The sequence below is a fragment of the Passer montanus genome, unplaced genomic scaffold, assembly GCF_014805655.1.
Source record: "Passer montanus isolate IOZ18808 unplaced genomic scaffold, ASM1480565v1 scaffold53, whole genome shotgun sequence".
NCBI lineage: Eukaryota > Metazoa > Chordata > Aves > Passeriformes > Passeridae > Passer > Passer montanus.
Window position 1 is genome coordinate 1299999 of NW_024370263.1, and position 17225 is coordinate 1317223.

The 17225-nt window shown below is 41.5% G+C and overlaps 1 protein-coding gene across 4 annotated transcripts in view; it reads right to left on the bottom strand.

The window, feature by feature from the left end:
• Positions 1-17225, bottom strand: part of GNB1L (G protein subunit beta 1 like) — a 45025-nt gene that overhangs the window by 7995 nt on the left and 19805 nt on the right. For 3 of the 4 annotated variants that reach the window (XM_039724802.1, XM_039724801.1, XM_039724803.1), the window contains 5 exons: positions 15973-16036; positions 10879-11006; positions 10516-10641; positions 8417-8579; positions 4618-4716 (listed from right to left, as the gene is read on the bottom strand). In XM_039724802.1, the coding sequence (XP_039580736.1) occupies positions 4618-4716; positions 8417-8579; positions 10516-10641; positions 10879-11006; positions 15973-16002 (546 nt within the window). In that variant the 5' untranslated portion in view covers positions 16003-16036. The remainder of the gene's footprint in view (positions 1-4617; positions 4717-8416; positions 8580-10515; positions 10642-10878; positions 11007-15972; positions 16037-17225) is intronic. The other variant, XM_039724804.1, reaches the window with a different exon arrangement.

Consider the following 17225-nt stretch of genomic DNA (forward strand, 5'->3'; position numbering starts at 1 on the left):
TTAGTCCAAGCACCAAGAGAATAAATTAAAATGCTGACTGGTGTAGAAATGAAAAAAAAATTTAGATATCTAAATGTCAAATTTTGATATTACATCCACTTACAGAAAGCACTAATAGGTAATATGCACTTACAGGTTTTATATCTACATATCAAATTCTACATTTTTTATATATTATACATATTTAACATACACACACACATATATACATATATATATATAGATACATACAGAAGGAGAAAATTTCTCTCTGAAAATCCAACTATTGCCCTCTATAACAACTGAAAAGAGCCTGACTGAAAATTTCAGGAGCTTTACTTCATGGTCTGAACTTTGTTTGCACTTCATTGAAAAAATTCCACAGAGCAGCTGAGTTATTCCCAAGCAATACACGCCTGTGTGGGCATTGGGAAGTGCCATGCTCAGGGATTCCAGTTCCACACTGCCAGGTTCCACAGTGCCAGAGGGATTGTCTGCCCAAGTACCCCACAGTGCTTGAAGGGAAACACTGAACCTCCCAGCAGGAACTGCTGGGCCAGTCACCAAGGGGTTAATGGGCGCCCAAGTCCCACTGTAACCAATTGAAAGCTATTTTGATTAATGATGTCACAGGCCAAAGGGCAGGGCACCCTGGGCAGACACCTAATTTATTTAAGCCTCTGAAATAACTCAAAGAAGGGAACATTACTGGATTACATGTCACACTTAAGGAAAATATTCATCATTGCTCCAGCCAAAAGACTAATGATGCTGTAAGCAGTACCTGGTTACAGGAGTGAAGATGCAAATCCCTAATGAAAAGCAACTAAAACAATGGCATCTCTTAATGCCAGTTATTTCTTTAATAGGAGAAGAAATATCAAAATAGACATTGGGATTATTACCACCTCATTGTAGGCACATCTAAGAAATGTATCCAACAGGGTATTCAGATATTTCCAAACACTGTCTGCTCCTACAGGATTTGTTTGCTCAGTATTCAATTAAGATAAAGGGTATAAAGAATTAAATTTTACCAGTATCACATTATTGAATGAGGTCAAACTCACTAGCTGTCAGTGTCATGATACAAACCTGCAGTGGCCAAAGGCTCACTGCTCTACCAATGGTCCAGACTGTTCTCCTACTGGTTATTCTGTGTTCTGGGGGAAGTTAAACTAACAAGAGATGGGTGGTCTGACTAACACAACTTCTAAGTACCAGCCTCATGTAGTTCCTTGGCCTTACTCAGCCTAGAAAAGTGTTTGAGGAATAGAGCTCAATGAGCATTGCTCCTTAGAAAAAGGAAACAAGGGGAAATCCTTGTAGATTTAGGAAATCCCCTACATCATCCTTCTGAACAGGTCTGTCCACACCTGGGATCTTGGAGGAGCCTCCTTCCTTCCTTTAAGATCCTTTTTCCTTTGAAAAGGTAGGGAGCATGCTCTGGCTAGAAAGGCTCACAAAGCAGGTTTCTCAGGGCCCAGAATTATGAACAATTTTTCTGTCAAAATTTTGATTTGCTAAAATAATATAACATCAGAGCAATGGAACCTTGATTCATACATTGCATCAGATGCATGTGAATTCATGTTAACTCATCAGGTATTTTGGATTAAGAATATCTGCTTTTGGATACCAAATATCAAATGTTTTAAAATATCTGAATAAAATGAGCATTCCAGATTTTATTTGTATTTAATAAAGGGTAAAATCTTCAAAGCAAAACAAAGTATTTAATAGGTACTTTTAAGTTTAAAGAAAGTCCCCAGTTTAAGCATAAAAAACCCCCACAATTATTTGTGCTGCTCTTCTGTGAGCACCAGACTCCCTCAGAGCTGGGCTTTCACAGAAGTCGTAGCTGTCATCAGGCAGTGACACACAGCAGCTCCTCTCCCTACTCCCAGTGGGATGGTGGCTTCCACAGGAGCTCCTCACCCTCATGCAGATGGCAGAGACAGGTGAGTGCTCAGCATTTCGGGAATGCCAAGCAATTTCTTTCTTTTTTGTGCTGTGGGAATTGCATTTTAGATTTGAAAACCAGTAATTTGCAAGTGAGATTGGTGTGTTTGAAAACCCAAGTACTGTTTCCTATGAAATGTAGGTCTCCCACACTACTTCTTCCTGACTTTCCTAACCATATGAAGTGTAATATTTCAATGGGTACATGAACTAAAACAATAAAAGTTATTGAAAGATCAGGGGAGCTCTTACTCTGAGCCTGGACTCACCAGGCAGTGCTTCACAACAGCCTATTTATTTCAATTCCCAATAACAGACACTGTTGGAGAGAAGTCTCACCATTCATGTTGTGTTTCAGTAGAAAAATTAAATTATAAATCATTCCTCTTCCTAAACAGAACATTTTGTCGTTGCATTTGGACAACTGTCAAGGAAGGAAGAAAAGGTGATCTGCTGTCAACTCAACAGGAATAATTGCAATAGTTTATATAAAGTAATAACTCGGCATTTCCAGTTTCGACATGTATTATTCTTGTTGAATTATTTTGTTTGCACCATTATGCAATATGATGCCTTCCCCAAGGAGTGCAAAAAATTTAAGGGAAGACTATCCTTACTCCTACAAATCCTACTCCACCCAATTAGTAATAGCAGGAAGGTGTGAAACTGAAGTGACTATGTGTTTAAGAACCTGAATCTTCAAAAGGAAGTGAATGAACTAATATCTTTAAGGACAAACCTAGAAAAGTAAGGGGGGAAAGTGCTCAAAAGAACAAAATAAATAGCTGCAAGCTTTTTGACTGCTTAGGAGAAGCCAGTGAGGCTTAATCCACAAACCTAATCTCTATAGTAGTTTCTCATTCCCACTGCTGCTGGGGAGGTTTGTTGTTCACCTGGATTGCAGAGAAATGTGATGGTGCCTGGCTGCAGCCCCCAAACTCTCACTGGCCAACCACCCCAAGCCCTCTTCCTGCAGACCTTTATGGGGCTCTCCCTGTCAGCTTCTGTTTCAACTTGTTAATTTACTGTGCCATAAGCAACATCAAATAGCCTCTTAGGCAAGCCCTGAGTGCTGGGCTGGGAGTGCTCATCTCCTGGGTTTGTCTGCATTGCCCAACACCGCCGTGCACCAAGGAATCCTGGAGGGCTCTGTTCAGGAAGGGGAGCAGCTGTGAGCTCGTGCTCTCCTGGTTTATGGTTACAGGGTTACTCAGAGCCACTTCCAGTGCAACCACAGAGCACAATGCAGAGCATCACTTTGGTACACCACATGCAATTATTTCCCTGAGGGTATCCTCTTCCTCATGCCTTTAAACCAAGCTGCACATATTTGTAAAAGAGCAAATAAATACAGCTGTGAGACTCTAAGAGATTATCTATACTTGCCTGGTGCAGTCTAGGAAGTTATGGTGAGTTCTCAAAGTCAGAATTTGGATGGAATAATTTAGCTCTCCCAGTTCCCAGTCCTCTGCTTTATCTCCATTGGCAACAAAATCAAAAACTATATAAAATTAAGACTCTGCACCTGCTCTGCTTCCTGGAGGAATATCAATATTAATGCATATAGAAAATATGGCAAGACAGAGGACTTCTTATACAGGCAAGAAAAATTTTCAACACTGAACATTTCCACACTTATCACCATCTTATTAAAAAATGTCAAGGAGACAGAAAGACCCATTCATTCTGTCAAGCACTGAACACTGATTGCATTTCTAGGATTGCACCTTGTTTAACAAAAGCCTAATTAGCCTATTTAATTTCCTCTTTTCCCCCCCCACCCTAGTTTTTAATTACAGCATGGAACTTCAACTGTGGCCTCTCTTGGCTTTTGTCTGAAGTCAGCAAATGAATTCTCTAGATTTCAGTCCGGTTCAAGATCTTGGGTGAAGACATTGAGGCCTCACTTTGATTGATAATATTTTCAACCGAAACCAACACAAATGTTCCAATGAGTCTGCAGGAATTACACCCTGGCATTGCTCAGTTGGTCCTGCAGACGTGTAGCAGTGTGTTGCCAGGGGGTTACATGGGAATCAGCTTTGCCACCAGCTCTCTGGAGATTTCAATCCAATCACCTGAACTCCTTCCTCCCTCTACTGCCACCTTTTTGTATTACTTGTGTTCCCTGTTGGCAGCCCATAAACATTATTTGCTAAATATTTTGCAGATGTGGGTTTTTTTCACCAACTACTCTTATTTACCTTTTTGTCTGCAGTCAGTACCACCATAAATATTTTGTTCCTATTGTATGTCTGGAATAGAAATGTTCATAGAATGTTTCCTCATCCTGAGGGCACTGAAGTGAATGGAATCTGCCATTAAAACCACAGTTTTTAAGCAACCCAAACATTTCTCATCAGTCTTAATGCAGTGAGAAACCATATCAAACAACTGGCTTTGGTAAGTCACTCATTTTCCTCTTGACTGATGCAAAAACTGTATCTATCCTAAGGATACAAAGCTTTCCTTGAGCATTTGCAAATCTTCCATTAAAGCTTGGAAAGCTCTGAAAGTTACATTAAGGATGTTCACAAATCTTTCCCCCCTTTAATAGTATAATTACTTGATTAGTTTGATTATAAATCAAAATCCAAGTGAAGAAAGATTCATGTGCTTCATATAAAATGAATCACAGGGAAAACATTTCACAATTAGCAGGCGCTCTTGCCTTACCTGCTGTAACTTCAGACACATGGGCATGCCCAGCTTGGCACCCACCTCTGGTTTCAAGGTACAGACTGATGTCTTGGATGGCAGCTCCAAAATCTGAACCTGACATCAGGAAAACAAGAGGAGTTGGTCAGGCTCCAGGTCAAAATTCTGCTGTTAAAAACACAAGTCTTTTGAGGTGATTAAGGTTAGTATAAGCTCTTCCAGTAAAAACTGTCTGGAGGAAATGGAGGAATGCATGCTAAGTTGGAGCTGTAAGGGGAATCTACAGCTAACTAAAGAAGTGCATTGTTTTAGGAAAGACCAGACAAAACTGCTGGAGTGAACACATCCTCTTCTTCCACTCTTCTATTTAATTACAGCCTTATTTTCAAACAGTGGATGACATTGTGCACACGACAGAAAATGCTGCAGACTGCTAAATCTGAACACATCCCCCCTGCTTTCTTTCCACTTGTTCCAGCTCTGTTGCTAATTTTTTGGCTGTATTCACCTGTGAACACTTGCATTCTCTCCTCTGTGCTGCTGTGGTAACACACAGCTTGCATGGGAATACAGGCAGTGTACACATGCAGAGGGGATTTTTTGTTTACTGCTGACTGTGCTAACAAATCGTAACCCCACAACGATGGGCGAGGGCTGGCTGCAGCACTGTCTGCACACAGGGATTCCTAACACAACCATGCCTGACCCTGTGTAAAGCAGGGTCAGAAAATGCAGAAAATGCTGTGCTAAACACCTGTTCTCTCTACAGAGCAGCTTCCATTGTTGCTTGCTCCGATGGTAATGAATCATGGACCTGGTTTGTGTGGTTTTGATTTTTTTTTTGTAATTAACATGGGGCAAGTTGTTCCTCTGCCAAGGAAGTAGCTCATTTCCACCTCAGGATGATGGCAGGCAAGATCAGGGGAGTCTGCCTTTTTAGCTTGGTACTGGAAGATTTTGAGACTCCTGATTGACACGGCAGTGCCTCAGCTCTGGGCTGGTTCTCAAGCTTGGAACTCTGGAGAAACAGAAGCTCTTGGGTATCAAAAACCTGCTGCCAGGAACGTTGCTGTTTCTCACATGCATACTTAATCACCAAGGTGATCTTTTCTTCTAATTAACTAAACAATGGTCTGCATTATGTGGTAAAATTAAACTACTTGAAACATTTGATAAATCCAGCATCACCAGTCACTCTAGGCTCTTCCAGAATGTGCAAGAGCCCAACGGTGCTCTTGGACAGCCCCAGTCGTGCAAATTTCCTTAAGCATCTGAGATGAGGTATTACACAAATATGGCTCCTCTGGGAACCATCAATCAAGACCACGGCAGCTGTGATGGCTTTCTAATCCTATACCTTTAGTTCAAAGCTTGCCAGAACATCTTCCTATTTCTAGAGGCTGTCAGCCAGCCTGCCAAAAGCCAGCTGCACTCTGAGACTGTGAGTGCAGTGTACTGCACATACATACAGAACACTTTCGAAAGCCACCGAGCAATAGAGCAGGAAACTGTTTTCCAGATTTGAGGAATAGTGACTACAGCCAAGAGCCATCTAGTCTGCAGACCAAACCTGGGAACAGACCAAAGTTTGATCATCTGGGAATTCTGGTTCTTTGGAGCTTCACTCTTAACAAAAGATGCTTTTCTCTTGTCAACTTTCTTGCTATCAACATAATGACCAAGTTAGCTGTGGCAGGAAATGGGCTATAAATATGAAGATGACCTGCCCTCATCTTGCTTCTTTCATCACTGTCTCTCCAAAGGGCATTGCCTCCTAGGCAAGACCAAAACTGCAACTTTTATGTAATAAAGAAGGGTAAGTGTGCTGTGATAAATTCACTTCTGCAGGTTAAAAGAAAAAAACCAAACCTTCTTTGCTTTACTTTGACTAAAAACAGATGAACTGGTACAAGGGCTACAGTTGGGCTTGCAAAGGCCAAAGAAAAACAATGAGAAAAGCTTTTTGCAGAAGGCAGGCAGGCATGACCTGCTGCCTGAGCTGGATTGACAGTTCCAGAGACTGTCTGTGTTAAAGGCAACTGAGCCTTAGAAATAAATACTATTTCACATATTTTGACAACTGTAACCTAAAACTTGAAGTTCCGTGTTTATACTGGTTTTGCTTAATAGGAGAAAGATTTGCCTTTGCCTGAGGTTAATAGTGTTCCTGGGTGGCTAAAACTGGCCACAAGGAAACACACCCTTTCTCTTTTTCACATTAATAAAGCTTTTAACATGTTTCTGGCAAATTGGCAAGAAAAGTGCATGTAACTCATAATTGGTGATTTAAATGCAATCATGAACAAATAAATGCCTGTTCAGATCTCATTATTTATGGACTGAACCTCCTTTAAGACAAAATTAGTCTTTTTTTGGACACCAGCCAAGCATAAACACTTATTAAGTCTTAATTTTAATCATAAGCTGCAAATGTACTGTGTCTCACACAGTGCTGCCTGTTTGGAAGCACTATATATTATGGGAGCTTATGTGAATTTATTGAAACATGACACAGTTCTAATGCAAAGGTTCACACACAGAGTGGAACTCTTCCACCTCAGGAGATTGCAAATCGTTCTCCTCTTGCAGGGCCCAAGCAAACAAATGAGAATAAAACAGAGATGAATTGTAAGCGACACCGGGGTAAACGTCTTCTATTTGGGTCAGTTGATTATTTAATTCTTCATTAGCGGGACTTCTCCGGCTGACACGAAAATGCACTTGTCAATTTTGTTTAACTTAAGTATTATTGAGCACAGCTTTAAAATGGAGGGAGTTCTTTGTTTGATCAGAACAAGGTATGGAACTTAGAATGGTTGTGTTTACTGGTGCAGTGTCTGTGTCTGCAGGCATATCTAGTTCTGTAAAAGGGTGAAGATTCTGGCTGTGAGTCAACAAAGTACTTAAATATGTGCTTAACTTCTGTATAGTAAAAATATCACATTTTCTTGCAATGTAGGCATTTATTACTTTATGTATAAAATATGCAAATTTCAGTTTCAAGATACACAACCTATAGTCCAGAAAAGCATGTGAACTTTTATGTTCATCAGCAATTTGCATTCAGCTACCATATTCCGTTTCATATTTATGCCACTTTTTTCTTTCATAATTTTGGTATTTTGATGTCAAGTATTAGGTATTATTTTTGTGTGATCTCAAACAGTCTGTTGTAGAAAACAAAACTGTAATTTCTACAAAGCAGAAGTGGACATTGCCAACAAAGCTGTCAGTCAGTGAGTGCTGTGATAGTGGCATTAGATGTGGACTTACTTACCCAGTAGGAACTGAAACAGACCCTGCAATTATCTCACACAGAGCAAAGCTCTGGCTGTAACAGTAACTCAACTATTTCCAGCCCCAGTTCCAGGTAAGGAATTGGCCTGGGGTGAAAGACCATGTATTGCATTACAAATCACCTGCACCTCCCCTCTTCTCACCAAACCCGACTCAGCTTTGGATGGAATACAAGCTCCTCCATCTGAGGACAGACCTGCTGGCCATTAGTTCCCCAGAAGGACTCTTGTTCCCAGTATTCAGCAGCACCAGAAGAGTTTTCAAAACTCCTGCATGTAAAGCAGCTGCAAATACTTAAATGCCAGACAAATCTTGGGGTGGTATCCTTGTTATTAAAGCATGAGTTATATAATTCAGTCATCCTTGTGGCAGTAAAATTAGTGGTTAAAACTCCCAAAGGTTTCTTGTACTGCCTGCTCTTGAGCAGAGAATTCAATGGCACTGATGTTTCCCCTTCTGAACTATGTAATTTCAGTACCAAAAGCAACCTCTCAAGCACAGAGAAAGAGACACTTCCTACCTCCTCCAGGCTTCTGGCTGCCATGGCCATTAGCCAGCGTCCCTGCGCCACCTTTAACAGAGAGCATCTGCAGAATCCCACATGCTCCGTGAAGACACAATCCGTCACTGAAGTCCGTCCCTCTGCTAAATCCCACAAGCAGATCCTCTGGTCGCGCCCCTGACTGTTACAGTGAAACAAGTTATCCATGAGCTGCAGTCTGAGGAAGCCTGGCTGCCTGCAGGGCAGTAACTTGAACTGGGTCTTCAACAGACAGTAAAGGACCAAGCTTCGAACAGCCTCTGGGGGGTGTTAATTGGGTGTTTTATGAAACGTGGGGGAGTTCAGTGTCCCCAAGACCACCACCCTCCTGCCAACTGTGGAACTGGCCAAGAGGTTCAACTGTCCCTGGGAGGGCAGAGGCTTGGGAGCCAGGCAGACATCACAGTTTCTGTTTCCTTGTGCAGAGAGACTTAATCAGGCTGAGTTGTGCTATTTATATGTGAGAATATATTTATAAAGTCTCCTGAGCAGTTGGATATATACACAGTGAAAAAATACTTATATTTTATCATTGATTAGATCTAATTTAAAAGGAAACAAAAGTACCCCAAGATTTACACATGTAACACTCATTCACCCTAGCAATGAAATGGAAATGTCATGCATGCCTTGACAGCTGAAAGACAAACAGCAAGAAAAGACCTCATCAGAGATAAATAAAAAGTGACAGTTATTCAGTGGTCAACTTCCCACAGCCACAGGCAGGGCACAGAGGGCTCCTAGGAGCCTGCACGTGTGGAGACACAACGGAGAGAGACTGGCAGTGACTGCTCCAGGACACGCTGTGGCTGAAGCACCCAGGGCAGAGAGCAGCCAGGCAGGAGCACAGCCCCATCCCAGAGCCTCTGTGCTGCTCCCAGGCAGGCAGAGCGAGGGGGCCACACAAAGGGCACAGCAGCAATTGGTGCAGATTTATGTGATCCCACTGGCTCTGGAACAAAGTAGCACTGTGCAAAAGCTTCCAATCCACAAACTACCTTAGCACAGGATATATGCCCTCATCACCTGGGCAAGGAATCATCAAAACTCCCATACCCGTGTCTTACTTTAATTAGCAGTATCACCTGAAGAAGCATGAAACCAAAACAGAGGAGATGTAAATCTACAGACTGTTGAGACTTCTTTAACACCAGTGCTGTTCAGCTGAGTGACAAACTGACACAACATTTATAGCACTGTGCATACAAACAGTGTGATACTGCAAGAAATTTTTGTGATTTAGCTTTACAAGATAGAAATATAAAATACAGATAAATGCTGTCCTAAAATTGCACTGCTATGTGAAGTGTTAGAACTATACAGTAAAAACAGAGGTACAGAAAAACTCTATAATTATACAAACAATGCTCATTCAATATGATTTTATGGGGGAATGTTGATAATTGTACTAAAGCAGATAAGAAATATAAATGCTAATGAGTTCCACTGTATATTATGAGATGTCTTCTCTAGATAAACATGTCAGAACACCTCCTAATCATACAGACACTTTGGCATCTACTCTAGATCACCTGTCTAATCCAAAGTACACAAATCTTCCTGACTTTCCCTTGCTAAACAAGAACAGAAGGTATTTTGCAACAAAGTAAAAGCATGAAACGCAGCATTCTTGCTCATTTTCAGTCTTCCACTCTCCATCTCTGATTCTTCTCTTTCTTCCTTCCCTTTTCTCCATCTCCCCTCTATTTATAAATTCTTTTGTTTTTAATCTTTCCCAGGAACCAGCAGTGAAATGTTCCTCAACTTCAAATCCAAGTGTATTTCCTTGACCCAAAGACCTCACCTGTTCTTAGTAAAGACACTACAGGTCCCAAGTTGTTATGATATCATAACACACATCATAAATAAATTAATTGCATCTTTCCCCCTCCACCCCCCTACACTTTTTGTTCTAGAGTTTTTCTGTCTTTTTTTACTTCAGTACATTTCCATAAGTGTTGGAGAAACTTTGAGTCCAGAATTAAGAGAATCCTTTGTGTCCCCGCCCCTCTTTTTTTTCCTTCAATCACACACAAGAGACAAGAATAATTTCACTGTTTTTTGCCTGCTTTGCTAACCTGAGAAGCCTGTCTTTACTACCCATTGTCTCCACGCAGCAGACAGATTTTCTTCCATGGCCATCCAATGCTGTGTCCACTCTGTGTGTTTTCAGGTTCCAGACATGGATGAACCCATTCTCAGACCTGGCAGTAGGAAGAGATGCTTTTAGTGTGAGCACTGCATGGAGGTGATCAGAGGCTGATGCTTCTCATTTTGTTTGTTTTGTTTCAACTGAAGCTGTATGCACAAGTAACACACCCATTATGCAAAACCACGAATGCTGCTGTTTTCCCCAGAAACACTTTGTCAAAATAATACACTTCAATTCAAAAGGAAACAACCATATGACACTCAGCAGTCAGAAACCCTGGTGTATTTACCCAGAGAAAAGAAGGGGGATGTCAGGTTCTGGGCCTCCACAGGAAAAATGCAGAGTGTGGACTGCAGCACTGGTACCTCTGAGCACAAACTGCGGATCCGGAGGTGGCAGAGCCATCGGAGCAGGGAGCTGCAGGGGTGAGAAGCAGACACAGATATCACAGAGGGTAAAGCAGCCTAAAGTGAAATGACAACTTTAAATATATTCTGTGCAGGACACTTGCTTCTGCTCTTTCCTCTCTGAGTTTTCTTTATTTGATGTTCTTTCTATTTACCACCAGCCGAGGGTGAAGTATTTCCCCCTAAGATGAGCTGACGAAGCAGGTGCCCAAGCTGCTCCCTGCTGCATTCCTCTCTCAGCAAGGTGCTGAGCTGGCCGCGCGTGCACCTCTCGCACACTTGTGAATCCCACATGCTCAGTGCTCTCCCTGTGCTAAAGGGAGATAAATACAAGAAACCTGACACCCACAATTTGAGTGGGCAAGCGATTTATCATTCTGCTTTAGCCCCCTGGCTAAGTCTTTCCCCTTCCTCCTCACAAAAACATTACTTTTCTGTTTTTTTTTTCAGAAAAGCATTGCAGTGAACATATCAACTGAAGAGAATTTCACACAAAAATATTACTTTTCTGTTTTTGTTTTTTTTTCAGAAAAGCATTGCAGTGAACATATCAACTGAAGAGAATTTCAGATTGCAGAATAACTGTGTTGGAAGAGACCTTCAAGATCATTGAGTCCAGCCCATGTGCTAACACCTCATCTAAACCATGGCACCGAGTGCCACATCCAGTCTTTTTTAAACACATCCAGGGATGGTGACTCCACCACCTCCTCGGGCAGACCATTCCAGTACTTTATCACTCTTTCCATAAAAGATTTTTCCTGATGTCCAAACTGTAGGTGTACAAGGAGGGATTACAAGTGACCTTGCCAGTATATGGGGGGAGGGGCTGCCCTGTCCCACACAGGAAACTCCTGGCAGAGGACAATTCCTGATGCGCTCCCAGGGACAGCCTGTGTGATCCCCACAGGCACTCACTGCTCTGGCCCCTCACCAGCCATTTCCCTTCACATTAACAGCTTTGCAGGCAGCTGTGCACAAACACTGGAGAAGGATGGGGACAAATTTTCTGTTCTGACTTGTTGCAAATGACCCTCCAGACCTGTGCTGAGACAAAGCAACCAGCAGCTGATTCAGCTGGAAGTATAATTTACAGTTCATTGGCAAATGCATTACAATGTCCATTACAAGAAATATTTTCACCATGAGAAGTGTTTCCTCCCTGTTCTGTGGCATTACTCGCCACACTTGTATATCTGCTTCTTCCTTTCTGACCTAACCTCACAAAGAAAAAGGGCAGCTTCTGCCACTGCAAGTGTCACCTGTCATCACTGTTTCCCACAGATGTGTATATTACCCCAGATTAAACAGAAAGTGTTCAAAATTCAGTAAGGGATGATCAGCAGGTGTTTGCCTACTGGTTCCCAGCAGAGGAATTGCACAGAATCAGAAGGGAGTGCAAGAGCTACATGGCAAAACAGCCTAACTTTTCATTGCCATCTCACCTCAGTACCAGCTTTCAAATCGTGTTTAATGGATGCACTTGCTAATGCACCTCATTTGCAGGTCTACATTGAGTGTTTATAGATCAGTTATCACCACGGTATCTATAGGTTTTAATTAAGTGCAATTATCTTTTAGGGCTAGTGATGAAACAAGGTTCTTCAGTGTAATGTGCAGTTCTCTCTCAATAGCAGTGTGTAATTAGGTATGAAAATAATGAACTCAGTGGATACTCCCTGTGTTTTAGGGCCCTGACTCATCTCTTTTATGAAGCTGTTGGATGATCCAGACTCATGGCAGGCTGGAGGAAATTTCAGATGTACACAATGTGCATGTTTGCCCCTTGGTGAGATGCAGCTCCCAGAGCCCATCTGCAACACGCCCCACCTGAGTTACAAACCTGTCAGACCAAGGACTTTGTCACCAAGGGAAACCTCTTTGGGCACCACAGCTGAGTGCTGGTGCCCGTAAAACTAACACTTTGTAGAACCAGATAAACGAAAGAGTAGCTAAGAGCTTGTTAGAGGGTCCCACTTCACACTGGAGCAATTCTGGCTCACTGCACTGAGCAAGGAAATAGAACTGAGGCAACCCAGAGGCTATCTGGGATTACAAACCAGGTTTTTAATAGCATTTTTCTAATTACTGACACAGAAGTTTTTGCTGACAGACAGCAAGTGTGTGCGTGGCTGTGGGAAGGGTTTTACCTGGCAAGAAACAGACACTACTAATGCATGTCTTTACAAGGATGATATTTCAGAAAAATCTCAGACCAGTTACAGGAAAAAAAAAACCCTATTGAAAACATACTTCTGAGCTGCAAGCTATTGAAGGGACTTTTTGCTCCTCAGAGTCTGGTTCCTTCCTTGCTTTTCTGCTAATCCTATGTGAATCTGGAAATTTGGCTTAATATTCAATCTAATGTTTATTGAGTCCTTATTACTTCCTATCATGATTTGGCAGATGAATGGCAGTGTGACAGTATTTAGTGTTTCATTTTTCTTCCAGCAGGTGCTGAGCTATAAAATTTCATCTTTGCTGTCTTTTTTAGCCATGAGCTTGGACAAGTCACTTAAGATTTAATAAAAAGTTGTTAGGTACCTACAGAAAGTCTCATGAGGTTGGAAAGAGATGGAAATTTGGGGTACTGGTAGTTTAATACCTCCAAAAAAGCATCAATCAGTTCCTATTGACATACAACCATGCTCAAAAAAATGACACTTAGCCTACCTTTAGCTCACTGGGTAGCTCAGTGTCTCTACCTTACAGGGATAATGAAGTATGTTGTGGTGTACTGATTCAAACAGATAATAGTTATACAGTGCTTTGCTAAGCAGACAGTTAAAAACTTGCTAAATATGATGATTGTAAGATGGTTAAAGCCTCTGGGGAAAATTTTCAAAAGTGCCTAAGTGATTTAGAAGCCTAAGACTCATTTCCAAATGAATTTTCAATCCTACATCTCTAGGACTTTTTAAAGTTTCACCCCAGGTGTCTAAAAATGAGTTCACTAATTAGCACAACATTTATTTTCTTGTTAACTGTATCTAGCCTCAGGGAGACCAATCTGTTCTTGTTAACTGGGGATATCTGCAACAAATTTAATTAAATGAATTTGCTTAGTATTTAGTCTGGTCTGAGAGCAAATTCTGGCTCAAGGGCTTGAACAAGCAAAATGCAACCTAAAGAATAAAGTTCATTTAAAGGCATTTCTGGGCTGCACTATCTGTTTGTCCCTGTGTTATTATCCTCCTGCCTCCTGTGGAAGGAGTGAAAAGACAAGAGTACATGAATCATTTTGCTCATGGCAGTATTTGCTTGCAAGACAGCGTCACCTGCAAGAAAGGCAACACCTAACCATCAAGCTCTTGGGGTTTTTTTAAAAAAGATCTTCCACTTCTTACTTCTTCCAGCCTTCCCTGTGCTGGTAACAGCACCGTCCTTCAGGAGCTGAGCTGCACTGATGTGGCACACACAAGAAGGATTTTTCACAGAGTGCACTGCAAACCCTTGGGCTCCTGCACAAGTTACATTTGCTACACAAGTGGGGAGTGGAAACCCAGCTGCTCAAATGAGGCTTTCAATTAGTGAGTGGCTGAGTGCACCACACGAGGTACCAAAAAGGGTTTTGTCTAAGAAAATGCATCTGCTAAATGCCTGAACAATTAAATTTCCTTCAAAATTGCATTATTTTAAAGAACAATTTACTATTAATATCCCTCACAAATCTTACTTTGCTTAGGTTGCAATTAGAATAATCCTCAAACCATTTGAATTTCTATGCAGTGGTATTTCAGTATCATCACTTCAGCATTTGATATAAAAAAGTTAAGCTTTTATTTAATGAGAGTCCTTTAAAATATGTAAATGTCAAAAGGATTACCTTAGAAAAATCTCTCAGAGAATTAAAAACATTAACAGATTCCCACAGGAAAAATTCCAGCAGAATTCAGCAATTCTCCTGTTCCCACTCCTGTCACTTATATTTCTATCACACATTGAAGCAAAAACAAATTGCTATTAAAATATCATCCAAACACCCTCCTCCCCCTAACAAACTCCACAGTTCACTTTGAGATACCAACAGCTCAAGCAAAGACAGGAAAAAATCCTCTTCTATTTTTCTTTAGGCTTATTTAGAGTAGTAAAACCTCAGTGGTAAAAGAGCTTTTTCAGGTATAGGAGAAATAAATCTCCCTAGGCATGTCTGGCAAACTGATTTGGGACTGAAACCAGCAGGTGTGCAGACATAATTACTACTGCAAAATATCCAACACATCCAGGTGTGCTCACACACAGATACATGAAATCCCTGTTATTTTTTGACAATTCCCAGTCTACCAGGTGCCACCCTCCCAAAGGAAAAATCAGAGCAAATAACGAGTTGAGAAAGATTTGAATAAATTGTTCTTCCCCCTTTCCAGGCTTTTTCATTCATACAAAAGCCCTTTTTTCAGCCTGCAGTTCTGTGCCCACCTGCACCCCCTGACAAACTCTGCCCTGTGTCCAGAACTCTGTGCTCCAGTGCCGGAGTGTTTAGGAAGTGGGTCCTGAGCTGCAGCTGCAGAGGCAGTCAGTGCAAATAGCAGCCTCCTTGAAGTTAATGGTGCAATGCAAACAATTTTGTTTGTTCCATTACATTTGCAATCTCCACCATTAAAATCCAGAGGGCAGCCCTTGCAGTAGGAGCTTTCCAAAAGCAATGTTCCCACGTTTGCAGCCTCCAATCACTGCAGCCAGCGAGGTTTCTCAGTGCTGAAACCACAAAGCACTCTCAGCCCAAGCAACGCCCCACAGCAGGGCTGCTGGGGTGCCGTGGCCTTTCCTTGTGGCTCAACAGCCTCAGCAGAACCCCAGGCTCCCAAAGCACCCACTGCCCATCACTGCAGTGTGCCACAACACAGCAGCACTGGCAAGTGTCTTACACATCCCTGGCTGTCACAAAATGCTGCCTGGTGCTGTGGCACTTCTCAGAAGCCAAGAATGGGAATTCAGTGCTACAAGAACCCATTTGATCAGTAACATTTTCATACCTCGTTAAAAGAGAGGCCAGACAAATCCATGCAAGTTGAAGGAGCTGAAGTTCACCTCAACTGACTGCAAAAGTGAAATTTTTATAGGTTATTGACTACAAATGGTCTGAAAGCAGGTATTTGATTTGGTAAACAATTCTTGTGACAAATGTTGTGACAAATTTTTAAGCCCAGCTTTTCATTTTGCATGTATAAAATAAAAAATATCAGAACACACTGAAACAGGGAATTTAGCAATACAAAGAGATGTTGTGAAACTGAAGGAATCACTTTGCACCGAGGTGAAAATAATTCAGCGATACAAAGAAATGCCTTGCTGGGTCCTGCAGCAAGGCAACACCCACAAAACACTTAGGGAACAGTGAAAATCCCAAACTAAAAGCCAGGCACCTTGCTTTTCTGATTCTTACCCCAGCTGCCTGAAACACAGGGTATGTCTTGTGTGAAAAGACAGAAATGCGCACTAGCAAAAGCAAAACCAGCAGAAGCTTGATCAAGAGATGAGGGAGTGCTACACAAACAGCTGCAAAGGTCAGAGCCTCAGAATATATGGAAATTCATTTGTCAGTCACATAACAAACAATTCTTCAGGCATGTTGTGACAAATTTTTAAGCCCAGCTTTTCATTTTGCATGTATAAAATAAAAAATATCAGAACACACTGAAACAGGGAATTTAGCAATACAAAGAGATGTTGTGAAACTGAAGGAATCACTTTGCACCGAGGTGAAAATAATTCAGCGATACAAAGAAATGCCTTGCTGGGTCCTGCAGCAAGGCAACACCCACAAAACACTTAGGGAACAGTGAAAATCCCAAACTAAAAGCCAGGCACCTTGCTTTTCTGATTCTTACCCCAGCTGCCTGAAACACAGGGTATGTCTTGTGTGAAAAGACAGAAATGCGCACTAGCAAAAGCAAAACCAGCAGAAGCTTGATCAAGAGATGAGGGAGTGCTACACAAACAGCTGCAAAGGTCAGAGCCTCAGAATATATGGAAATTCATTTGTCAGTCACATAATAATGCAGCTTTCAGTTTAAAACTCTCATTTCTATCTTCAGTGTTAATTGTGATAGAAACTGTATTATACTTCTAGGGTTTCTTTAAAGCAAATTTAAATAATAATTTACTTCAAGTGATAATTAGAAAACAGTACAAATTTTTTAACCAAGAAATTGATGTCAAGCACAAACAAGAATTAGCGGAAATTTTTGATTCAACCAGTAAATGTACTAATAAAGCACTCTTAATT